The sequence below is a fragment of the Chroicocephalus ridibundus genome, chromosome 18, assembly GCF_963924245.1.
Source record: "Chroicocephalus ridibundus chromosome 18, bChrRid1.1, whole genome shotgun sequence".
Lineage (NCBI taxonomy): Eukaryota > Metazoa > Chordata > Aves > Charadriiformes > Laridae > Chroicocephalus > Chroicocephalus ridibundus.
Genome location: NC_086301.1, coordinates 9103706 through 9129696, shown reverse-complemented (window position 1 = coordinate 9129696; position 25991 = coordinate 9103706). Strand labels below are relative to the sequence as shown.

General features: G+C 52.0%; 1 protein-coding gene across 1 annotated transcript; it reads left to right on the top strand.

The window, feature by feature from the left end:
• Positions 1–24658: 24658 nt before the first annotated feature.
• Positions 24659–25546, top strand: LOC134524873 (olfactory receptor 14J1-like; the record flags this gene model as incomplete). The annotated part of the gene is made up of 1 exon (XM_063355127.1): positions 24659–25546. A coding segment is annotated over one exon (888 nt), but the record flags the coding sequence as incomplete, so codon positions are not given.
• Between the last annotated feature and the right edge of the window lie 445 nt (positions 25547–25991).

Sequence of the window (25991 nt, the reverse complement as noted above, 5' to 3'; positions counted from 1 at the left end):
CCTCCCTCCAATCCCCTGCAGCTGAGAAGCCTTCCCTGGAGAATTCCCCTCGTCTCCTCTCACCCAGCAGAGCCTCTGCCCTCAAGGCTGTGGGTTTTCTGTCTGAGTCACCTCATTAGACACCCGACCCCTGGGGAGGAGAAACTGCTGAGTGACCATCGGCCTGTCCCTGTCCTGCTTCCCTCTGCAGAAACATCAAGGTATTTGTACGTGTTTCCCCATCAGTCCGTGCTGCCTTTATCCCCGCCAAGCCTGTGGGTGCTGGGCACTGCACTGTGCGGGGCTGGCAATGAGCAAACACCCCATCTTTAGGACATTCCTTTCTTTTCCTGGGGGGTCCTGCTGTACGGCGCTGCCCTCCACCAGGGCACAGCTCTCCCATGGCATCTCTTTGTTATCCAGGAGCCCCATGGAGAAGGCACATCTCCTCGCTCTGCACTAAGGCACAGCCCCTTTGCCACTCAGGACCCACAATATTTCACTTTCAGTACAGCAGAAATGCAAAAAAATTCTGCCTTAAAAACACTTTGCTTGAGTGCTCGGGCAACTCGAACAAAAATAGGTCAAAAAATAGGAGTCAGGTGAATTGGGAGTGACAATGCTCTTTTCTATCACGAGCAGATTTAACCTGAAAATCACACTTAATCTGAAATCACCCCGTGTTCCTATTTAACAATTGCTGCAGGGCAGACGTGACTTTTCCAGGGACCTCAGCAGAGCCCCTGCTCTCCTGCCAACCTCAGCCGGTACCAGCCACAGCTCAAGGAAAAGGGAGCCACACCAAGGCATTACTGAAAAGACAGAGGCATTGTCAGGGATTTCTATAACAAACAAAGTAGGTTTTCCTCGGAAAAGTCTACCCTAACTTGTCACTCTCTTCCTCATTGGACACGACCCTGTGCCAAGAGGCACCAGAGGTCTAACAGCAGCTCTGTGGCTGATTTCCTCCTGCTGGCATTTGCAGACACGCGGGAGCTGCAGCTCTTGCACTTCTGGCTCTTCCTGGCCATCTACCTGGCTGCCCTCCTGGGCAATGGCCTCATCATCACTGCCGTAGCCTGTGACCACCGCCTCCACACTCCCATGTATTTCTTCCTCCTCAACCTCGCCCTCCTCGACCTGGTTCTCTCTCCAACACTCTCCCGAAATCCATGGCCAACTCCCTCTGGGACAACAGGACCATCTCCTATGGGGGAGGAGCTGCCCAAGTCTTCTTTCTCTTCTTCTTGCTTGGAGCAGAGTATTTCCTTCTCACTGTCATGGCCTATGACCGCTACGTTGCCATCTGCAACGCCCTGCACTACAGCACCTTCATGAGCAGCAGAGCTTGTTTCAAAATGGCAGCAGCTGCCTGGGGCAGTAGTTTTCTCAATTCTGTCCTGCACACTGCCAATACCTTTTCGCTACCACTCTGCCATGGCAATGCTCTGGACCAGTTCTTCTGGGAAGTCCCCCAGATCCTCAGGCTCTCCTGCTCAGACTCCTACCTCAGGGAGGTTGGGGTCCTTGTATTTAGTCTTCGTTTAGTCTTTGGCTGCTTTGTTTCCATTGTGCTGTCCCATGTGCAGATCTTCAGGGCTGTGCTGAGGATGCCCTTGCAGCATGGACGGCACAAAGCCTTTTCCACGTGCCTCCCTCACCCGACCGTGGTTTCTCTCTTTGCCAGTACTGCCATGTTTGCCTACCTGAAGCCCCCCTCCCTCTCCTCCCCTTCCCTGGACCTGCTGGTGGCACTTCTGTACTCAGTGCTGCCTCCAACAGTGAACGCCCTCATCCACAGCATGAGGAACCGGGAGCTCAAGGATGCCCTGAAGAAACTGATTCACTTGGTCATATTTCAGCAGGACTAAGCCGCCCGTCTCTCTTTACAAGTAATTGCCAATTCTTCTTGGGCAGCTTCTGTGCTTTTGGCATTTTCCAGTGATTGTTGTATCTGTACACGAACAATTGAATTTATCCCGCTTCTCCAGTGGCACCAACCCAGTCCATCTGACCCAAAGGCCTCCATTGAATGTGTCGATCACTACGTAGCCTCTAAGAAAAGGAGATGTCCTCAGTGCATTGTCCAAAGACTGAGATCTTCTTTCTGTAGCTGGAGTCAGGAATACCCACAGGGAACTGCACTCCAAAATGGCCTGATGCTGTGCTTGGGTTCTCCATGGGCTCATGGGGACAAGCTCACAGGGGGATGTGTCAGCTCTCAGTTGTGGGTGTGCAGTGCCCCTGGAGATGGTGAATGGTCAGGATGCTTCTGCTTGCGACTGTCCCACATGTGAGAGGGCTGCTGGCAGTTGCCCATCATCCTGTCTTCCACCAGGAGAGAAGAGAGGACATTTACAGACACCCTGTGCCTGAGGGTGGGCAGCAAATGCAACTTCAAAAAGCCAAGTGGAGCCACTTGGTAAAGAATACACAGGCTAGTGTTGGCTCTGCAATCCCAAGAGAGGCAGGGGAGGCACAGCAGGTGCAGGGAAGGGAGCCTGGAGTGCGATTCATACCACCTTCAATGAAGAGCCATGGCCTGGATCTAGGGACACATCTGAACACACTGTGACCTTTTGAAATGCCCTGTTTCAAAATGCTCTGAGCACCTGCCACAACCTGCGGCGAGAGTTCTTACGGGCAAGGATCCCCGCCCCTCTAGATCTGCATCCAGCTTGACCAGCACAGCCAATCCATAGTCACCCCACGGTCTCAGGGCACCACAGCCACCTTGCTCTGCAGAGCAGCAGCACCAGCTCAGGGCCCTGCAGGGAGCTCAGGAAAGGGGGCCAGGAACAGCTGGCCAGGCCAGCACAGGTGCATTCACCTGGGAAAAGGCTCTCTGGGGAACAGGGACATCCCAAGGGAAGAGCAGGGCAGGCTGCGTGTGTGGAGCAGGAATGAACGAGAAAGAAAACCATCTTTCTGGCTGCACCAGCTCAGGGCAGGCTGTTCTGTCACCGGGGAGCAGGAGCTGCCTGAGGAGCCCCAGGAGCAGGATTCTTCTGCTGTCCTGGAGAGCAGATGGGGATTAGGATATCGCGGACCAGAGCAGAGGGGCAAGGAGCGTCACTGTCCTACATATCCTCAGGCAATGTCCAGCCTCCAACCCTGGGGCTGATGGGGAGGCTGATACCCCTTCTCTGCACCCAGCAAGTTTCTGTGCTCCTCAGAGGGGCTGGGAGTGTGATATGAATGCCCAGAGCTCTGCGGCACCATGTAGTGGGCACTGCTGTAGGGCCAGCTCAGACTGGGCTGTTCTTCTCATCTGCACTGGGGAGAAGGCAAAGGAGGTGTGGAGATCTGGGAGCGTTTGGGCTGGGTAGAAAGTGCCCGGGAGAGGAATACACCGGTGTTCAGCAATGCTGTGTGAATGTGCAGGGTGAGGACTCACGCCAGTGGGTTTGTTGTGCAGAGCCAGGTCTTGGGAAGGGAGCTGAGACACACGGGCACAGGAGAGAGCAGGCTGGTCCGTGCCCTTGCTCACACGGACAGACTGGGAAGGTGTCCCAGGGCATTTGTCCCCCCCCAGCCTCTCACACCAACCATTTCCAGCTCTGGCTGCTATCCCCAGCTTATGGATGAGTTGTGCTCTGTAGCCATCTCCTTCCTGCTGCTGGGCCTGTCAGTTCTGGGCTCTCTCCCGATCCAGACCCCAGCAGACCCCAGAGCAGGGCTGTCTGAGAGCTCTGCGTGGAACGTGGCTGGGGCTGGGCAGGGGCTGGGTGCTTCAGGGTCCCTGCCAAAGCAGGAGGACCGTGGTGGGACAAGGGCCTGCTGTAGGGACCGTGCTGGAGAGATGTTTCCCAGCCCTGGATGCACCCAGCCCTGTGTGGTGTTGGCAGAGAGGGGCTGTGGGGCTGCATGTGGGGCAGCGGGGCAGGGCTGGCACAGGGGAAGTGGGAACTAATGGGATGCACCCAAGGGTGCTGGGTGAGCTGCCTGGTGTCATTGTAAAGCTGGTCTTACGGCCTTTGAAATGTCAGGGTGATGAGGGAAGGTTCTGACGACCGGGGAGGCAGACAGGGCAGCCGTTTTCAAGAAGGGCAGGAAGGGCAGCCTGGGAAAGTACAGGCTGGTGAGCCTCACCTCAGCCCCTGGGGAGGCGATGGAACAAATCTTCCTGCACGCCGGTCCCAAGCGTACAAAGGGCAAGATTTGAAAGAGCCAGCATGCATTGAGCAAGCCGCCCGGCCAGACTGATTGCCATCCACAACAAGATAAACGGCCGCATCCACAAGTAGCAAGCAGGGAATTTTATGTACTTTTGCTTTAGCAAGGCCGTTGACACGGTCACCCCTAGACTCCTGACAGGCAAACCGGTGAGACCTGCGCTGGAGAAATGGACCATAGCGGGGGTGGAAAGTTGGCTATGACAATCAGGCCAAAAATGCTGGTTCCTTGTGACATCCCTCTCTTACCAGCACCTGGCCTGCACAGTTTAACCACTTCATTCATAGTCTGGACAAGGGGACTCAGCACACTGATGGACAATGTCAAATTGAGGGGAGTGCCTGAGAAACCTCATCGAGTTGCCTCTGCACTGAGCACAGGGCTTGCACTAGATGACCCCACAGATCTCGCCTTCCCTAAGCAACTCAGCCAGCCAATGGATCATTCCGAGGAGAGCTCTGGAAAGGCAGGAAAGGCAGACGGAGAAGAAGGGACAGAGACACAGGAGAAGAGAGATAAACTATGTGAATAAAAATAGAGCGGTTCCTCAGAATCCAAGTGGACAGTAGGAAATGTCTTTTGCTGAACAACCGTACCTGTCTCTCTCACACACAGACAGAACTTCCTGCAGACAATGAAAAGGAACTGTGGCTGGATGGTCTAAAAACTCCTTTGAGAAGTGCCTGCAACACAGGTGTGATGAGATTTGGGTATTCGGAGCGTTTCGCTGAAGCTGGGCCCCTGCTTCCCTCCATCAGGCGAGAGCTCTTGAGCATGCGACTCGCTCCTTGCAAACAGTCACGAGTGACCTGGCCAGTGCTGGGCAGGGAGTGTTTTGGGATGCAATGGGCTCCGTGTGGGACAGACGGGTATCTTGTAACGGGCTGGGTTTGATTATGAGGGAAATGTTTAGAAAATGTCAACAAAATGAAACAAAAAAGAAATTAAGAACAAGTTCTAAAGGAGAGAAAAGAACTTACACTTTTGGAATTACGATCCTTTTTGTTCTCATCCTCCTTGTTTGGTTTAGTTGTGTTTTAATGTTGCAGACTTAGAGGGGCCATTTGGTGTGCTGTCTCCATTTGGAAGGGAAAGTGATTTTCAGATTTTCAGATGCGATGCATTTAACAGGACACAAATGTCCTCAGCTGCAGGGACCCAGGTTCCTCTTGCCAGTGCAGATGCCCTGAGACCCTCTGCCCAGCCTCCCTGTGCAGCTGCTGGTGGCTCTGGTGTCCCTCAGCTCTCATGTGCTGGCTGCCAGTCCCAGGCAAAGGCATCAGGTAACTGGGGTGTCGAGCAACTGAGGTCTGCCTGAGAAGCTGAGGAATTGTTTTCCACATTTAAAAAAATACGAGCATGTTTTCACCAGCAGAGAGGATTGAACACTTTTCATAAAATGAAGATGTTTTCCCATGATGCCAAAAAGGGCATTTTCAGGAAGCGTATTAACCTCGGGACAAGAAATTAGCATTCTCTGGAGCACTGTGTTATATGTTCTATCAGGCTGCATCACTTTGTACTTTTGTTTGTGCATAATTAAGAAAAACCCTTCTGTTCCTGTCTGCAGCCAGTTCTCTAAGAAAAGCAGGTGGGAACTGGAGCCCAGGAGCTGTAACGTTCAACTACAGACTTCAGTGGGAAAAGGTTAGATTTCAACATTGAGATGTTAAAATCATGGCCAGGTGGCCACGGAGAGAAATGGCGGGGTTGGGGCGGTGAGGAGGAACTGTCTATACGGTGTTTGCCATCAAGGAGACTGCTTTTCCTACATGTCCAGAGCTCCTTAGGAGGCACCCTGGATGAATATCAGCTGAAGATTGTTGGGAACACTTATTCTGTCAGCTGGGAAAAAACTGACAAAAGAAACCAAAAATCACAAAAAGTCCATTCCCTTTAGATGCTCATTGAAATCTCCCTCTTTAAAGTCCTGAAACCTCTCCAACCAGCTGTACAAGACTTGAAGACTTGAAGAATCTTATGGGGAAAGGCATGGCTCATCAGAGCTTTTTGCATTTTAACGACCCTGTGATGTATTTGGTGCTGACTCCCATGGACCTCAGTTACCGTGAGGAGAGTGATCAAACCACTTGAGAAGTTAAAGTCAGAAGTTAAAGTCAGATGGCTCTGATGCTGAGTCAACCTCTGATGTCTTCTATCAAGGAAAAGTCCATTTTAATGACATCAGAAGCACCCACACAAACCATACACCGGCTCCTTGCCTAAAAGTTACACAGGCAGTGGGGAAATCACAGGCCATGTTCCTGCTCCTGCCCTACCAGGTACGCGGGCAGCAGTGACTTCACCAGCACCTACACAACCCATGGGCCTCTTGCTGGCCTGTCAGCTGAACGGTCACAGGTGACCTTGCAAACACCTACACAAGATGGGTGCCCAGTCCTGGCCTCCCAGATTCTCAGGCACCTGGGACCTCAAAATACCCAACACAAGACATGTTTCTCCTGGGCTCCTCAGGCACCAGTGACATCGCAAAGACATCCACAAGCCAGGTGACAGCTCCTGGCCTGTCATCTGTGCAGGGACCAGTGACCTCACAAGCACCTACATGAGCTGTGCACCTGGTCCTGCCTTATCAGCTACTCAGCCAAGAGTGACATCACAAGTACAAACCTGAGCCACGTGTCTCCTATCAGCTACAGCAGCACCAGTGACCTCCCCAGCCCCTACAGGAGCCCTGGCCTTGCTCCTGGTCTATCCGCTACTCAGGCACCAGAGACCTGACCACCCCGTCTCCCCGTGCTTGCTGTCTGCTCACCTCTGAGATACGACTCCTCACAAGCTCCTACACACACCAGAAGCCTCCTCTTGGCCTGTTGGCTACTCAGGCAGCAGCTCCTCACAAGCACATACCAACCTATTTGCTGCGTGCTCGTCTTTTGGGGGGACCCAAGCCAGTACTGACCCCCCTCTCCGTCACTTGCTCGCCCCTCCTAGAAGGGGGCCGTAGCCCCTGGGCACGTTCCAGCGTGTCCGTGCCCCACCACCTTTCGGGCACCCCTCCGCCCTCTTGAATTCCCCCCAGCCCACCCTGTCAGGGCTTGTTCTGCAGCCTGGTAAAGTGGGGGACCCCCACCCGGCCTTTTCCTTCTGCTTCCGTTCACATTTAAACTGTAATTCTTCACTACACTAAATCTCATTGAAGGGGGATTTACTCAATTCAAAACTATAGCTCCAATTCAAATTTATAGTTATTTAAACTTTGGAAACAAAAATTATAAAAAATAAATTCATTAGTAGAATTATACACTTCCTTTCATAGATATATACAATATATGATTATATTGTCTAGAAATATTCAGCAAGGTCACTCCAGTCTTCAAGAAAGGCAAGAAGGAGGAGCCGGGGAACTACAGGCCGGTCAGCCTCACCTCCATCCCTGGAAAGATGATGGAACAGCTCGTTCTGGGTGTCATCTCAAGGCACGTGGAGGAAAGGAAAGCTATCAGAAGTACTCAGCATGGATTCACCAAGGGGAAATCATGTCTGACTAATCTGATAGCCTTCTACGATGGCATGACTAGATGGATAGATGAGGGGAGGGCGGTAGATGTGGTCTACCTTGACTTAAGCAAGGCGTTTGACACGGTCTCCCACAGCATCCTCATAGGGAAGCTTAGGAAGTGTGGGTTAGATGAATGGACAGTGGGGTGGATAGAAAACTGGTTGAAAGATAGAGCTCAGAGGGTTGTGATTAGGGGCACAGAGTCTAGTTGGAGACCAGTGACGAGTGGTGTTCCCCAGGGGTCAGTACTGGGTCCAGTCCTCTTCAACATATTCATCAATGACCTGGATGAGGGGATAGAGTGCACCCTCAGCAAGTTTGCTGATGACACCAAGCTGTGTGGGTGGCTGACACACCGGAAGGCTGTGCCGCCATACAGAGAGACCTGGACAGGTTGGAGATCTGGGCAGAGAGAAACCTTATGAAGTTCAACAAGGGCAAGCCTAGGGTGCTGCACCTGGGAAGGAACAACCCCATGCACCAGTACAGGTTGGGTGCTGACCTGCTGGAGAGCAGCTCTGTGGAAAGAGACCTGGGAGTCCTGGTGGACAACAGGATGACCATGAGTCAGCAATGTGCCCTTGTGGCCAAGAAGGCCAATGGCATCCTGGGGTGCATCAAGAAGAGCGTGGCCAGCAGGTCAAGGGAGGTCATCCTCCCCCTCTACTCTGCCTTGGTGAGGCCGCACCTGGAGTACTGTGTCCAGTTCTGGGCTCCCCGGTTCAAGAGGGACAGGGAACTGCTGGAAAGGGTGCAGCAGAGGGCTACAAAGATGGTTGGGGGACTGGAACACCTCTCTTATGAGGAAAGGCTGAGGGATTTGGGTCTCTTCAGTCTGTAAAAAAGACGTCTGAGGGGGGACCTTATCAACGCTTATAAATACTTAAAGGGTGGGTGTCAGGAGGATGGGGCCAGGCTCTTTTCAGTGGTGCCCGGGGACAGGACAAGAGGCAATGGGCACAAACTTGAACATAGGAAGTTCCACCTAAACATGAGGAGGAACTTCTTTACCCTGAGGGTGGCAGAGCGCTGGAACAGGCTGCCCAGAGAGGTGGTGGAGTCTCCAACTCTGGAGACATTCAAAACCCGCCTGGACACGTTCCTGTGTAACCTGCTCTAGGTGACCCTGCTCTGGCAGGGGGGTTGGACTAGATGATCTCCAGAGGTCCCTTCCAACCCTATGATTCTATGATTCTATGAAGGTCATCTGAGCGGGGACCTTGTTCATAGGGAAACGGGGAGAAAAAAGGGAGAAAAACCAGAAGCAGAATGCACTGAGCCACAATCTTGAGCAAAGAACCATGGAGTCCATGACAAGAAAGAACTTTTGCCAGTCCCAGGAATTGGTGGGCCATCAAGAAAGTCCAGGTGGCACCTCCAGGAAGATCAAGTGGCCGTTTGAAATGAGAACGTTGTGACTCAGAGGGAGCCTGGTCTGGGAGGGATGCGGGAATGACTAGAGCTGTGCAAACCCCTGAGGGACATGCAGCGGAAGGGGGAGCAGGGAGGAACCAAGAGGGAGGAGGCAGAAGACGGTATAAAAGAGGCCAGTTGCATGTCCGACTGGATTGACCGGGGGAAGGGGATGGAGTTTTTAGGAAGAGAGAAGGGCCAGGGGCTGCTGGTGTGTTCGGAACCCACAGGGAAACAGCTGTGAAATGCTTCATAGGATTTTGGGTGTGTTCCTCTAAAGAAGTTGTCCTGGTCAATGGCCCAGCTGAAGTGCCTCTGTACCAATGCACGCAGCCTGGGGAACAAAGAGGAGGAGCTGAGCACCCTTGTGCAGCTGGAATCCTCATGGCTGGGGTTGGTTCCAGGCCACCCGACCAAGAGGAGCCTATTGACGAAGCGTTCTTACTTCACCTACAGGAAGCACCACAGACACTCCGATCCTCCTGGGGGACTCCAGTCACCCTGACAGCTGCTGGAAGAGCATCCCAGCAAGCTGTAAGCAGTGCAGGAGACTCATGGAGCGTGTTGACGAAGGGCTTGAGAGCAGCCCTGCAGAGAAGGGCTTGAGGATACTGGGGTTTGCGTAACTGAACATGAGCTGGCAATCATAGAACCGTAGAATCATTTAGGTTGGAAAAGACCCTTGGGATCAACTCCACTCTACGAAATCCTCCCTTACACCATATCCCTTAACACCACATCTAAAGGAGTCTTAAACACATCCAGGGATGGTGACTCCACCACCTCCCTGGGCAGCCTATTCCAGTGTCTGACCACTCTTTCTGGGAAGACTTTTTTCTTAATGTCCAACCTAACCCTCCCCTGCTGCAGTTGAACCCATTCCCTCTTGTTCTATCACTAATGACCTGTGAGAAGAGACCAGCACCAACCTCTCTACAATGGCCTTTCAAGTAGTTACAGAGAGCGATGAGGTCTCCCCTCAGCCTCCTCTTCCTCAAACTAAACAGTCCCAGCTCCTTCACTCGCTCCTCATCAGATTTATTCTCCAGGCCCTTCACCAGCTTCGTTGCCCTCCTCTGCCCTCGCTCCAGCACCTCGAGATCTCTCTCGTATTGAGGTGCCCAGAACTGGACACAATACTCAAGGGGTGGCCTCCCCAGTGCTGAGTACAGGGGCACAATCACCTCCCTCCTTCTGCTGGTCACACTATTTCTAATACAAGCCAGGATGCCATTGGCCCTCTTGCCCACCTGGGCACACTGCTGGCTCATGTTCAGCCGCTTGTCAATTACAACCCCCAGGTCCTTTTCTGCCAGGCAGCTCTCCAGCCACACTGCCCCAAGCCTGTAGCGATGCATGGGGTTGTTGTGGTCCAAGTGCAGGACCAGAAAGCCAAGCGCATCCTGGGCTGCATGAAAAGAAGCGTGGCCAGCAGGTGGAGGGAGGGGATTGTCCTCCTCTACGCTGCTGTGGTGAGACCCCAGCTGGAGAACAGCGTCCAGCTCAGGGGTTCCAAGCACAAGACCAATATAGACCTGTTAGCGTGCGTGTAGAGTAGGGCCACAAAAATGCTCTGAAAGCTGGAACACCTCTCATGGAGAAAAGCTGAGAAAGTTGGGGTTGTTTAGCACAGAGAAGAGAAGGCTCCAGGGAGACCTTATTGCAGGAATCCAATATAAAAAGGAGGCTTGTAGGACAGTCGAGGAGAGACTTTGTACCAAGGCCTGCAGTGACAGGACGAGGGCCAAGGGTTTTAAAGGGAGAGAGGGCGGGTTTAGATTGGAGATAAGGGAGAAATATGTTGCGATAATGGTGGTGAGAGAAGGGAACAGGTTGCCCAGAAAAGCTGACGATGGCCCATCATTGGAAGTGTTTAAAGTCTGGTTGGACAATGCTTTGAGAAACCTGATGTAGTGAAAGATGTCCCTGTGTGTGGAGAGGGGATTGGACTAGATGACCTTTAAAGGTTCTTTGCAACCCGAACCATGCTGTGATTCTGTGATTCGATGTCTCTATGACCCACATACAAGGAAGCACATGGCAGTGGTGGTTACCCAGGGGGTGTTACTCAAAACCTGAAGTGATCTCAAGAGACTGAGTTTCCCACAACAGGACACTCCTAGCAGTAGCTGCTGGCACTTGTGCTCCCTCAAATTCATCTCATCACCCACATGACATGTGCATTCAAGAGTCTGGAAAGCAAGAACAAACTTCTGATGCAGTCATTTTGTGTCCCTCCATGGAGGGACAGAGCAGCTCTCTGAGCGGAGGTGAGTGGCTGTTGCTGCAGCTGTGAGGGGCTGGTTGGTGACGATTACCCTGGGGCAGGTTCCCCGGGGTGTCCGTGGACCATGGCACAGAGCAGGTCCTGCTCTGCTGGTCCTTCCTGTCTCTCCAGAAGGCCTGGCTGTGTGAGAACACTGCTGTGTGCACCCAGCCTTCACACTCACACAGCTGAGCTCTGCACTGGTGTTTTCCTCTCCCGAGCGCTTCCCAGCTCAGCCCAGGTAAAGCAAAAGCTGCGTGTGTAAGCAAAGCAAAATAAAGCATTCATTCGCTGCTTGATTTTCTGCTGCTGCCTTTATTTTGTTTCAAGTATAGAGGGAGTCTGGCTTCCCGTGTACATCAGGTCATTGGGAAGAAAGAACACTGAAATGCTCAAAAAGCGAGATTAGGAATAATATTATAACAAGCCTCAAATAAGAGGAAGAGAGAAAAAAGAGAAACAGTGAAAGAGAGAAAGAGAGGAAGAGATAAAGAAAGCAAGGAATATAGGAAGGAAAAAAAAGGAACAAAAGAAAGAAAGAAAGAAAGAAAGAAAGAAAGAAAGAAAGAAAGAAAGAAAGAAAGAAAGAAAGAAAGAAAGAAAGAAAGAAAGAAAGAAAGAAAGAAAGAAAGAAAGAAAGAAAGAAAGAAAGAAAGAAAGAAAGAAAGAAAGAAAGAAAGAAAGGAAGACTGTAAAAAGGTTATGAACAGAAGGTTGTCCTGCTGTTTTCTGTGAATATTGCAGTATATTGCAATAGTTTTCTCAGGGCATCCCAGAGCTCCTGGTTCCTCATGCTGTAGATGAGGGGGTTCACTGCCGGAGGCACCACGGAGTACAGAAATGACACCACTAGGTCTAGATCTGGGGAGGAGATGGAGGAGGGCTTCAGGTAGGAAAACACACCAGTGCTGATAAACAGGGAGATAACGATCAGATGAGGGAGGCACGTGGAAAAGGCTTTGTGCCGTCCCTGCTCTGAGGGGATCCTCAGCACAGCCCTGAAGATCTGCACATAGGACACCACAATGAAAACAAAACAGGCAAAAGAAAAAAAGTTACTAAAAGCAAGAAGCCCAACTTCCCTGGGGTAGTCTGCGTCTGAGCAGGAGAGCTTGAGGATCTGGGGGATTTCACAGAAGAACTGGTCTAGGGCATTGCCTTGGCAGAGGGGTATTGAAAATGTATTGGCCGTGTGCAGGAGAGCAGTGAGAAAGCCACTGCCCCAGGCAGCTGCTGCCATGTGGACACAAGCTCTGCTGCCCAGGAGGGACCCATAGTGCAGGGGTTTGCAGATGGCAATGTAGCGGTCGTAGGCCATGACTGTCAGAAGATAATATTCTGATGATATCAAAAGCAGAAAGAGAAAGAGCTGGGCAGCACATCCCGAGTAGGAGATGTCCCTGGTGTTCCAGAGGGAATTGGCCATGGCTTTGGGGAGAGTGGTGGAGATGCAGCCCAGGTCGAGGAGGGCGAGGTTGAGGAGGAAGAAGTACATGGGGGTGTGGAGGCGGTGGTCACAGGCTACGGCAGTGATGATGAGGCCATTGCCCAGGAGGGCAGCCAGGTAGATGGCCAGGAAGAGCCAGAAGTGCAAGAGCTGCAGCTCCCGCGTGTCTGCGAATGCCAGCAGGAGGAAGTGGGTGATGGAGCTGCCGTTGGACATCGGATCCCTTTGTTCCCGAGGTACTGCCAAAGGAGGAAAGCACACTCACAAGTCAGGACAGCTCTGAGCAAATCTCTTCCCATTGCCTGCCCTTCCAAACCCAAGCCCCGAAAACACTCTTTGCCTGTGTCCTTCCTTCCGGGAGCTTTCTGCATTGCCCTTGTTGGAGCTCTCATTGTTGCTGGCCAAGTGTGCCGTGAGGAGCAGAGCTCTGCTTGTGGGCTCCCAAGGAGTCATCCCTGCTCCACAGCAGCGGGGACTTGGGAAAGGGGTTACAGCGTCTGACATTCACTAGTTACCTCATCTGTAATCCACTTGTAATGCAGAGGAGCTGCTCAGCATATTCCTGCAGGAAAACCTCAAGGAAGCTCCCGGTTGTCCTAAAGCTGCAGTGACATGAGCAGAGCCAGCTCACTCCTCAGCCTTGTCGGGGGGGAACGACCACACAGCTTTTGACTCGCTCCCCCCTGGCCCCCTGCAGAGGAACAGGGAGAAGAGGGAGAAAAAGGAATAAAAATCTCATGGGTTGAGGTACAGACAGTTTGATAGACCAGTAACGGGAAAGAAAATGACAATCATTGTAAAAGAATATAGGAAACCAGGAGTGATGCAGTACAATTGCTTACCACCCGATGCCCATCCCGAGCAGCGAACACGGATTCCTGCCGCCCGGCCAACCCCCATTTCTATACTGAGCATGACGTCTGTGGTATGGAATATTCCTAGGCCCAGCTTGTCCTGCCTGTGCTCCCTCTCACTTTCTACGGGAAACTGAACAAGTCCTTGACTTAACATACACACTACTTAGCAACAACTCAACCAAAATGTCTCATCATCGTTAGTCTCATACTAAATCCATGTCCTCCTGCTCTACACAGGAGAGAGATCCCATAGGTTTTGGGCTATGAGAGCTTTAGGAGATCCCTGCAGGAACTGCAGTGGCATTGCCCTGCACCCAGAGACTTACTGTGTCAAGGGCTGTGAAGGTTTCTCTCTCTGTGAGCTCTCAGAGTCCTCCCACTCCCAGCTGCCTTTAACCTCTCTCTGCCTGCTCATCTCCTCTCACGCTTTGCAGAGGAGCTCCTTGCCATGACTTTCCTCCATCCCAGGAGCCTGGACCAGTTTAGTGGCAGAGGACCAGCTCAAGGCATTTTATTGACCTCTCTGGTGGTTTTGGTGCTGAGCCCATGAAGCTCAGACACAGGGGAAGCTGATGAAACCTCTCCAGAAGTCAAAGTCAGATGTAATTTTGAAAGTTTCTTGGAGCGTTAATGGGTCCCACTGAGGGCCATTACTGCCAAAGGCTCCTGGGGGCTCGTTTGAGGGAAAACTGGAGGCAGTGAGGGCAGGTAGGCAAAGGCAATGGAGAGGTGTCTGATGCTGGCTACTCCTGAATGTGTGAGAGGAAGGCAAAGGGCCAAGCCCTGGCCTCCAGCCCCTGGGAAGGGAGATCCTGCCCCACAACCACAGCTCAGGGCTCTTCCTGGGGCATTGTGATGGGAGGACGTGCAACGCCAAGGGCAGAAACACAGAATGACGGCTCCCGGCTGGGGAAGAGGAGGCGCTAAGGCCCTAGTGCTGTAAGGATAAGGTGTCTTCTGGTAGCCTTGGTGGCACAGACAACAGCCACAGCCAAGAGGAGAAAGACATAAGCACTGTTGGGGCCTTTCAGCCTTGCCATCTCCCTTCATCGTCTCCACCACTGACTGTGCTATGGTGTCCCACATCTGCTCCTCTTCCCCTGCAGGCTGCAGACATCCCCCCTGCTTCCCCGTCTTGCTCTCCCCTCAGCATCTCACTGCCTTTGCTGAACTCTCTCCATCGTCCTTGGCTGTTCCTGAAACACAACGCCTTGGGCTGATCCCGACTCCCTCTGGGTGATCTGTTGCAGCACAGCACTGCCCATGGCATTTCTTTCTCCCGGTGTCCAGTCTCAAACTCCCAAACTGATCTTTGTTGCTTTATTTCTTTCTCCTGCTGTTTCCCACCAAAGAAAAGCTCCATCGTCTCTGAAATAACCCTGCAACCACTTTCAGGCTATTCCAATACTGCCCAGAGCCTCCCTGCCACTGGGCCAGAGAAACCCAGGTCCCTCAGCCCCTCCAGATAGCACACGCGCACTGGCCCTCAAGCCCAATGTGGCAGACCTCCTCTGGACACTCTCCTGGTCCTCTCCACTTCTCCAAAATGGGGAGCCGCACACTGGGACACAGCTGTGTGTGTTGGGCCACAGCAGTGCTGAGTGAAAGGGGAAGGTGACTCAAGTTGCCTGGGGGGCACACGCTCCTCCTCCTGCAGCCCCGTAGACAGCCGGCCTTGTCCACAGTGAGCGTGCACCACTGGCTCATGAGGCGTCCCTCAGGGTGCCCAGCCCCGTCTCCGCAGGGTCCCTGCTCAGCACATCAGGTCCCAGCCTGTCCTGCTGCCTTGGGGTTATTCTTCCCCAGGATGCAGGACTGGACACTTCTCCTTGCAAAACTTCAAGACATTTCTGTTGGCCAAATCCCAGCGTCTCTCCAGCTGCCCCTGGACTCAAGCTCCATTTGGTCATCCATTGGATTGAGTGCACCCTGACTAAGTTTGCAGATGACACCAAGTCGATTGGGAGTGTCAACCTGCTTGAGGGTAGGAATGCATTGCAGAGGGATCTGGAGAGTCTGGATCGATGGACCAAGGCCAGTGGTCTGAGGTTCAACAAGGCCAAGTGCCAGGTCCTGCACTTGGGTCACACCAACCCCATGCAGCGTTACAAGCCTGGGGAGGAGTGGCTGGAGAGCTGCCCTGCAGGAAAGGACCTGGGGGTGTTGGTCGACTGCCGGCTGAATATGAGCCAGCAGTGTGCCCAGGTGGCCAAGAAGGCCAACAGCATCCTGGCCTGTATCAGGAACAGTGTGGTGAGCAGGAGTAGGGAAGTGATCGTCCCCCTGTACTCTGGTAGTGGTGAGGCCTCACTGGTGAGGCCCCACCTCGAGTACTGCGTCCTGTTTTGGGCCCCTCACCACAAAAAAGGTAATGAGGCGAGGTATTGAGGCGCTGGAGCGGGTCCAGGGAAGGGCGACGGAGCTGGTGAGGGATCTGGAGAATAAACTTTATGTGGAGTGGCTGAGAGAGCTGGGATTGTTAAGCCTGGAGAAAAGTAGGCTGAGGGGAGACCTTCTCACTCTCTAAAACTCCCGGAAAGGAGGTTGTAAGGATGTGGGGTCGGTCTCTTCTACCAAGTGAGATGCAATAGGACAAAAGGAAACAGCCTCAAGTTGTGCCGGGGAGGTTTAGGCAGGATATTAGGAAAAATTTTTACACTGAAGGGGTTACCTAGCATTGGAACAGACTGCCCAGGAAGTGGTTGAGGCACCATCCATGGAGGTATTTAAAAGATGGGAAGATACAGTGCTTCAAGCTATGGTTAAGTGATGGCTTTTGTCAGAGGTACCTTGGTGGTTGGACTAGGTGATCTGAAAGGTCCCTTCCAACCAAGACAATGCTATGATTCTATTCAACTTTCATTCCCTTTTCCAGTCTTTTTCCACTCTCAAGTTCTTCTCTTGGATCACCCTCATCTCCTCCCATACAAACAGCCAACTCTTTTTCACTGTTTCCTTGTTGGCCCTTCCCTTGGTGTTTCTGAGATGGTTACAGTGGCACTTTCCACCTTCCTCATGACGTCCATGACACTAGTAACCCGTTTTTCTTACCTCTGCTGTCCTACAGCTACTCAAGTTGTCTTGCTAGAGGAACCACGACTCAGCATGAGCCATCTGCACATGCAATTTATATGCTGGCGTGCTGGAGCTTCAGTGCTCAGGGATCTTGAGACACCTGGGGACGTGGCCAACAGAAACCTCCTCAAGTTTTTCAAGGAGAAGGGGCAAAGTGGGAGAGGACCAGGTGAGGAGTGAGTCTGAGGAGAGGGGCCTGGGCATTTTGAGGGATGCCATATGAGCCTCTGGTAAAGGCTCAGCACCATTACGGCCAGCTGCATATGGGGTGGTGTTAGAAGGACCGTGGACACCCAGACAAGGGGATTTATCGTCCCCCTCGACTCGGCACTGGTGTGGCCACATCTGCTCTCCTAGTATCCCAGAATGGTTTGGGTTTGAAGGGACTTTTAAAGATCATCTAGTCCTGTGCCTTTTTTTTAGGGACATCTGTGACTTGATCAGGATGCTCAAAGCCCCGCCCTACCTGACCCTGAACACCGCCAAGGATGGGGAATCCACAACTTCTCTGGGCAACCTTTTCCAGTGTCTCACCACCCTCACTGTGAAAAATTTCTTCCCTATGTCCAATCTAAATCTACCGTCTTTCAGCGTAAAGCCATTGCCCCTTGTCCTGTCATTACTGGCCCTGGTAAACCCTCTCTGTCTCTGTCTTATAAACCTCCCTCATAGATGAAGAGGCCACAAGAAGGTCTCCTTGCAGCTTTTTTGTTTCCAGGCTCAACAACGTCAACTCTCTCAGCTCTTCTTCCTAGGAGACGTCTTCCAGCCCTCCAATGACTTTTGGTGATCCATGTCTTGACCCGCTCTAACAGCTTTAGGCGTGAGGCATGTGGTGAGGGTTTTGAAAGTCATGTTCTGGAAGTTGCTCAGAGCCTGCTGATGACGCAAATGTCCGTTATTCTGATAGTGTTTCTAACGTTGTTAATGATGCGGTGGGTGTCTGGGGAGGAGCACAGGTAGCACTAGCATTGCTGTCGTCTCTCCTGGGCTTGTTCACTAACTGACTTATACCCAGGTAGGAACATGAGTCGCCAGAGAACCCCATGCAGGTGGTTTCCGGGGAAATGACAGAGAGGAAAAGAGGTCACCGTTGTCTCCTGCGGCACCATGGAGTGAGGAGCGTGTTCCTGCATTGTGGCTTCTGCCAATGGTAAATCCCTTTCGGCATGCTCTGAAGTGCTGAGGCACCGTGGCGGCACAGCCACTGCCAAAAGCGGCTGCAGGCATCGGGGTGGCTTGGCTGGGCTCAGAGGAGCAGGTTTTGTTCGGCTTGGAGAAATGCCGCTGGTGAGACAGTCACTGTGCGAAGAGTCCTCCAGCAGTTTCCCACGCCCAAAGTCAGTCCAGCCCATGCACTAGGTGTGATCTCATGAAGCACCGAGTTATCTGGGCATTAGAAAGAATATGCTGTAGGTTTGGGGCCGGGGGGTGGCGGAGTGTGTTTATACAAGCAGAAAATGCTGCTTATGGGCAACCTGCCTATAAATGCTTTCTTTCACTTAAAAATTTGTGTATGATAAATGCAAGTATCTGACGGTATTTCAGGAAATAAAAATCTTTCATTTTTCTACACGTTTGCATGCAGAAATGGGGAGATTAGGAAAGAAATCATGGTCACTTTTCCCTCACATAAACCCTAATTTTATCTTGCAGATTTTGAATGGCAGCTCTAGGAGAACTCACTAGGCAGGAGCAGTAAGAAAAAAAGTAAAAGTAATAGTGATCACGCTCTTAAGACTGCATGTCTCTGGGAATTCAAGCGTCCTCTTGAACAAGACATTTGTGTTGGTTTTTTTTCACTTGGCTAATGTGAATGCTTTTGTGACATGTTCTAAACCGCTATTCTCGTTATTCATATGTCAGAGTTTAAGATGACAAACAGAGCTGCTTGTTAATGGCTCACGTTCTTCACGTGTGAGCCGTGAGAAGTCCGTGTGCTCTGGGAAATGCAAAAGGGAAGGCTCAGTCTCCCAGCCGACGCGAGCATCGCTCTGCTCTGCAAGGGCTTACAGGGACTGGGGAACGTTTCTGCGCTGGGAACGGAGCCATGGAGCCCTCAGTAAGCTGCCATGAATCCATGCGACAGAGCAGCAGGGTCAGGAACAGGAACCGGAACCAGGCAGAGCTTGTCCAGAAGTTATAAAAGCCTGACCTTTTCAGGAAAACTAGATATCTCGGGAGATCACCCACTGATCTCCACTCCTCTACCTTTCATCACCTTCCTTTTTTGAATGCTTTGAAAGCTCTTTGAGGTAGTGTTGTGATTGCTTGCATAACGCCTCCTTTTAGCACCCTGAACGCTCGTGATATATGCACAAATAGCACCTTTTCTGCCTTGTTGAAATGCCCCATGGGTGCATCAATGTACCTGATTCATTGACAGGTAGCAGTTTGTTTTCTTTCTTATAGACTTCACCTGTCAGCCATGTAAAAATGAATAATTTGGATCTAAGGCATGTCCCCCTGGTCTCTGTGTGTGTCGACAGAGCTTCGGGAGGTGGGGTCTTATCTCTGAGAAGAGCTGAGGGAACCCTCTCTCACTAAAATCTAAGAGTGACAGCTGGTGTTGCCCTTCCCTTCCCTTCCCTTCCCTTCCCTTCCCTTCCCTTCCATCATCCTAGCAGAAAAAATATTTTTTTCTGGTCCATACATCATTTGGACTGAAGAGATCTGTTCTGTTTTCTCCTGAGAAGCCTTTGCTCAACGAGCAACTGGTGTTCCCCTCCCATACAGCCATGCAGATCTCGTTTGGCCTTTCCTAATTACTGCAGTCACACCTGTGCTGGTCTCTGTAGTCTTTCACTGTGCTTGAGGGGTGCGTGATGGTGCGTGGGCTGCTGCCGTTGTCCAGTGAGCGTGTTGTTTGAGTTGCTCTGCAGACAGAAAATGTCCCAAAGAAAAGCCTTGGAGAACCACACAGCAGGACCTGGCTTTCTTCTTCTGGGATTCTCTGACCACGCCAACCTGCAAGGCTTGCGCTTCACAGTCTTCCTGATCATCTACCTCATGGTCCTCACAGGGAATGGCCTCATGCCAAAAATGCTGCGGGCTTTCCTGACGGGAGACGGCAACATCTCCTTCCTTGGCTGTGCTGCCCAGCTGTATTTCCTGGTTTTGCTGGGCAGCACCGAAAGCCTTCTCCTGGTTGCCGTGTCCTACGACCGCTATGTAGCTATCTGTGACCCCCTGCACTATGGCCTCATCCTGAATGGGAGGCTCTGTGTCAGACTGGTGGTGGGCTCATGGGTGGCTGTCATCCCAGTACAAGTAGGGCAGACTTACCAGCTGTTCACTTTGCCCGGCTGTGCATCCCATAGCCTTCATCACTTCTTCTGTGATGTCCCCCCTCTGTTGGAACTGGCCTGTGCAGACACTTTCTGGAACCAAGCGATGCTGCACACCATCATCCTGCTCTTTGCAGTCCTTCTCTTTTCCTTGATGGTCGTTTCTTACACTCAAATTGTCAGGGCAATGCTGAAAATGCCTTCAGTTCTGGGCAGACGCAAAGCCTTTTCCACCTGCTCCTCACACCTGGGGGTGGTGACTCTCTTCTATGGCTCCCTCATGGTTGTGTACTTTAAACGACGGTCAAGAGACTCTGCAGACACTGACAAATACCTTGCCCTGTTTTACACAATTGTGACCCCCATGCGCAACCCCGTCATCTATAGCCTGAGGAATAAGGAAGTGAGAATTGCCCTGAAGAGGCTCCTATGGAGAAAGTGATAGAGCAGAGTATGTGAAAGGAGCCCAAATAGTACCAAAAGTCCCAACAAGGTATTTGGTTGTGTGAACACAGGTGTCCCATAGTAGCTTAGACAAAACCCGTCTCCTGCCTGGCTATAATCCTCCTCAGGAGGGGGACAGGTCTCCCGGGGCATTCCTGGTATCTCTGATAGCTCCACCTAGGTATCTTCATACTCCAGAGCAGCTTCAGCTCCCCTGGAGAGCTGACTGCAAACAGCTTGTTCAGGCTGTGTCTGCCCAAGCTGCCAGTACCTTTAAAGGAAAACAGTCGAATCAGTCAAGAGGGATTAGAGGGTGACTCATCCAGTGAGAAGAAGACGACTAACCTCAGGCTGGGAAATCATTTGCTGGACCCCATGGACTATCCAGAGTGCCCATGGATGGCATCAGCTTAGGAGAATTGAAGGACCTGAAAGTCATCTTCCCCTCCTGTCATACTTTGCATTGAGCTGTACAATGCTTGACAAACTCAACATGAATAGATCAAAAGCAAAACCAAACCCGAAATCACTAGGAGATTTTCATGACACAAATGGGCAAAGCTGTGAGTAACAGAGCCTGAAATCGACGTGCAGCCTGCTTTGAGCAAGAGGTTATACTGGAGACTTCCCGTGATCCATTGCCACCTGAATGGTTTTATGAGTCTACACAGCATTTGTTCGAAACTGACTTTGCTGATAAGATGGAGAAACAAGACTGAGACTGATTGACTGAGCTTTTGCAATGTCTGCCTTAGAATGAGATGGGTTCTCCCTGTGTCTCTCCAGTGGTGGCAAAGTGGGCTGAGATCATCACGTGCACATGGAAACCAGTGACGAGTGGCGTTCCTCAGGGGTCAGTACTGGGACCAGTGCTGTTTAACATCTTTGTTGGTGACATGGACAATGGGATTGAGTGCACCCTCAGCAAGTTTGCCGACGACACCAAGCTGTGTGGCACAGTCAACACGCTGGAGGGAAGGGATGCCATCCAGAGGGACCTGGAGAGGCTTGAGAGGTGGGCCTGTGTGAACCTCATAGAGTTCAGCCAGGCCACGTGCAAGGTCCTGCACCTGGGTCATGGCAATCCCAGGCAAAAATCCAGGTTGAGCGGAGAATGGCTTGAGAGCTGCCCTGAGGAGAAAGTGGTGCTGGTGGGCGAGAAGCTCAACACGAGCAGGCAAAGTGCACTTGCAGCCCAGAAAGCCAGCTGCATCCTGGGCTGCATCAAAAGAAGCGTGGCCAGCAGATGGAGGGAGGTGATTCTGCCCCTCTACTCCGTACTGGTGAGACCCCACCTGCAGTACTGTGTCGAGCTCTGGAGTCCTCAGCATAAGAAGGACATGGACCTGTTGGAAGGGTCCAGAGGAGGCCACAAAGATGATCAGAGAGCTGGAGCCCCTCTGCTATGAGGACAGGCTGAGAGAGTTGGGGTTGTTCAGCCTGGAGAAGGGAAGGCTCTGCGGAGACCTTACAGTGGCCTTCCAGTCCCTAAAGGGTGCCTACCGCAAGGATGGGGAGGGACTCTTTATCAGGGAGTGTGATGACAGGGCACGGGGTAATGGCCTCAAATTGAAAGAGGGTAGATTTAGAATGGATATCAGGAAACAATTCTTTACTGTGAGGGTGGTGAGGCACTGGAAGAGGTTGCCCAGAGAAATTGTCAATGCCCCATCCCTGGAGGTGTTCAAGGCCAGGCTGGGTGAGGCTTTGAGCAACGTGGTCTAGTGCGAGGTGTCCCTGCCCAGGGCCGGGGGGTTGGAACTGGGTGATCTTTAAGGTCCCTCCCAACTCAAACCATCCTGTGATTCTGTGTGATTCTGTAAAGATATTAAAGTGATCTGTCCCCAGATACCAAGCACTGAGGAACAAGCATCAGGGTGACCATCTGCACACAAACATTAACAGCTGACCAAATGGAGCTTGAGGCCAGGGGCAGCTGGAGAAATGATGAGATTTGGCCAACAGAAATGTCTTGAAGTTTTGCAAGGAGAAGTGTCCAGTCCTGCATCCCGGCGAAGAATAACCCCGATGCAGCAGAACAGGCTGGGACCTGATGTGCTGAGCAGGGACCCTGCGGAGAAGGGGCTGGGCACCCTGAGGGACGCCTCATGAGCCAGTGGTGCACGCTCACTGTGGACAAGGCCGGCTGTCTATGGGGCTGCAGGAGGAGGAGCGTGTGCCCCCCAGGCAACTTGAGTCACCTTCCCCTTTGACTCAGCACTGCTGTGGCCCAACACACACAGCTGTGTCCCAGTGTGCGGCTCCCCATTTTGGAGAAGTGGAGAGGACCAGGAGAGTGTCCAGAGGAGGTCTGCCACATTGGGCTTGAGGGCCCAGTGCACGTGTGCTTTGTGGAGAGGCTGAGGGACCTGGGCTTCTCTAGCCCAGTGGCAGGGAGGATCTGGGCAGTATTGGAATAGCCTGAAAGTGGTTGCAGGGTTATTTCAGAGACGATGGAGCTTTTCTTTGGAAGGAAACAGCAGGAGAAAGAAATAATGCAACAAAGGTCAGCTTGGGGGGTTGAGACTGGGCACCAGGAGAAAGAAATGCCACTGCAAGGGCAGTGCTGTGCTGCAACAGATCACCCAGAGGGAGTCGGGATCAGCCCAAGGTGTTGTGTTTCAAGAACAGCCAAGGACGACGGAGAGAGGTCAGTAAAAGCAGTGAGATGCCGAGAGGAGAGCAAGACGGGGAAGCAGGGGGGATGTCTGCAGCCTGCAGGGGAAGAGGAGCAGATGTGGGACACCATAGCACAGTCAGTGGTGGAAGCGATCAAGGGAGAGGGCAAGGCTGAAAGGCCCCAACAGTGCTTATGTCTTTCTCCTCTTGGCTGTGGCTGTTGCCTGTGCCACCAAGGCTACCAGAAGACACCTTATCCTTACAGCACTAGGGCCTTAGCGCCTCCTCTTCCCCACCCGGGAGCCATCATTCTGTGTTTCTGCCCTTGGCGTTGCACGTCCTCCCATCACAATGCCCCAGGAAGAGCCCTGAGCTGTGGTTGTGGGGCAGGATCTCCCTTCCCAGGGGCTGGAGGCCAGGGCTTGGCCCTTTGCCTTCCTCTCACACATTCAGGAGTAGCCAGCATCAGACACCTCTCCATTGCCTTTGCCTACCTGCCCTCACTGCCTCCAGTTTTCCCTCAAACGAGCCCCCAGGAGCCTTTGGCAGTAATGGCCCTCAGTGGGACCCATTAACGCTTCAAGAAACTTTGGAGTTTGCATCTGACTTTGACTTCTGGAGAGGTTTCATCAGCTTCCCCTGTGTCTGAGCTTCATGGGCTCAGCACCAAAACCACCAGAGAGGTCAATAAAATGCCTTGAGCTGGTCCTCTGCCACTAAACTGGTCCAGGCTCCTGGGATGGAGGAAAGTCATGGCAAGGAGCTCCTCTACCAAGCGTGAGAGGAAAAGAGCAGGCGGAGAGAGGTTAAAGGGAGCTGGGAGTGGGAGGACACTGAGAGCTCACAGAGAGAGAAACCTTCACAGCCCTTGACACGGTAAGTCTCTGGGTGCAGGGCAATGCCGCTGCAGTTCCTGCAGGGATCTCCTAAAGCTCTCATAGCCCAAAACCTATGGGATCTCTCTCCTGGGTAGAGCAGGAGGACATACCCAAGATCAGAGATTCTCTGCTGCACCATCAGAGGCAGTGGACATTTCACAGGGACTTTGCCAGAAGAACCTCAATACAAGCGCTACCTGGGAGTTGTCCTGGTTTCAGCTGGGAGAGAGTTCATTTTTTCCCCCCCGACAAGGCTGAGGAGTGAGCTGGCTCTGCTCATGTCACTGCAGCTTTAGGACAACCAGGAGCTTCCTTGAGGTTTTCCTGCAGGAATATGCTGAGCAGCTCCTCTGCGTTACAAGTGGATTACAGATGAGGTAACTGGTGAATGTCAGACGCTGTAACCCCTTTCCCAAATCCCCGCTGCTGTGGAGCAGGGATGACTCCTTGGGAGCCCACAAGCAGAGCTCTGCTCCTCACGGCACACTTGGCCAGCAACAATGAGAGCTCCAACAAGGGCAATGCTGAAAGCTCCCGGAAGGAAGGACACAGGCAAAGAGTGTTTTCGGGGCTTGGGTTTGGAAGGGCAGGCAATGGGAAGAGATTTGCTCAGAGCTGTCCTGACTTGTGAGTGTGCTTTCCTCCTTTGGCAGTACCTCGGGAACAAAGGGATCCGATGTCCAACGGCAGCTCCATCACCCACTTCCTCCTGCTGGCATTCGCAGACACGCAGGAGCTGCAGCTCTTGCACTTCTGGCTCTTCCTGGCCATCTACCTGGCTGCCCTCCTGGGCAATGGCCTCATCATCACTGCCGTAGCCTGTGACCACCGCCTCCACACCCCCATGTACTTCTTCCTCCTCAACCTCGCCCTCCTCGACCTGGGCTGCATCTCCACCACTCTCCCCAAAGCCATGGCCAATTCCCTCTGGAACACCAGGGACATCTCCTACTCGGGATGTGCTGCCCAGCTCTTTCTCTTTCTGCTTTTGATATCATCAGAATATTATCTTCTGACAGTCATGGCCTACGACCGCTACGTTGCCATCTGCAAACCCCTGCACTATGGGTCCCTCCTGGGCAGCAGAGCTTGTGTCCACATGGCAGCAGCTGCCTGGGGCAGTGGCTTTCTCAATGCTCTCCTGCACACGGCCAATACATTTTCAATACCGCTCTGCCAAGGCAATGCCCTCGACCAGTTCTTCTGTGAAATCCCCCAGATCCTCAAGCTCTCCTGCTCAGACGCAGACTACCTCAGGGAAGGCGGGCTTCTTGTGTTTGCTGCCTTTGTTTCTTTTGCCTGTTTTCTTTTCATTGTGGTGTCCTATGTGCAGATCTTCAGGGCTGTGCTGAGGATCCCCTCAGAGCAGGGACGACACAAAGCCTTTTCCACGTGCCTCCCTCACCTGGCCGTGGTCTCTCTGTTTCTCAGCACTGCCACATTTGCCTACCTGAAGCCCTCCTCCATCTCCTCCCCAGTACTAGACCTAGTGATGTCCATTCTGTACTTGGTGGTGCCTCCGGCAGTGAACCCCCTCATCTACAGCATGAGGAACCAGGAGCTCAGGGATGCCCTGAGGAAACTATTGCAATATACTGCAATATTCACAGAAAACAGCAGGACAACCTTCTGTTCATAACCTTTTTACAGTCCTTCTCTTTTTTTTTCTTTCTTTCTTTCTTTCTTTCTTTCTTTCTTTCTTTCTTTCTTTCTTTCTTTCTTTCTTTCTTTCATTCTTTCTTTCTTTCTTCCTTTCTTCCTTTCTTTCCTTTCTTTCTTTGTCTTTCTGTCTTTTCTTTCTTTTCTTTCTTTTCTTTTTCTTTCTTTATTTCTTTCTTCCTTTTTGTTCCTCTTTTTTCCTTCCTATATTCCTTGCTTTCTTTATCTCTTCCTCTCTTTCTCTCTTTCACTGTTTCTGTTTTTTCTCTCTTCCTCTTATTTGAGGCTTGTTATAATATTATTCCTAATCTCGCTTTTTGAGCATTTCAGTGTTCTTTCTTCCCAATGACCTGATGTACACGAGAAGC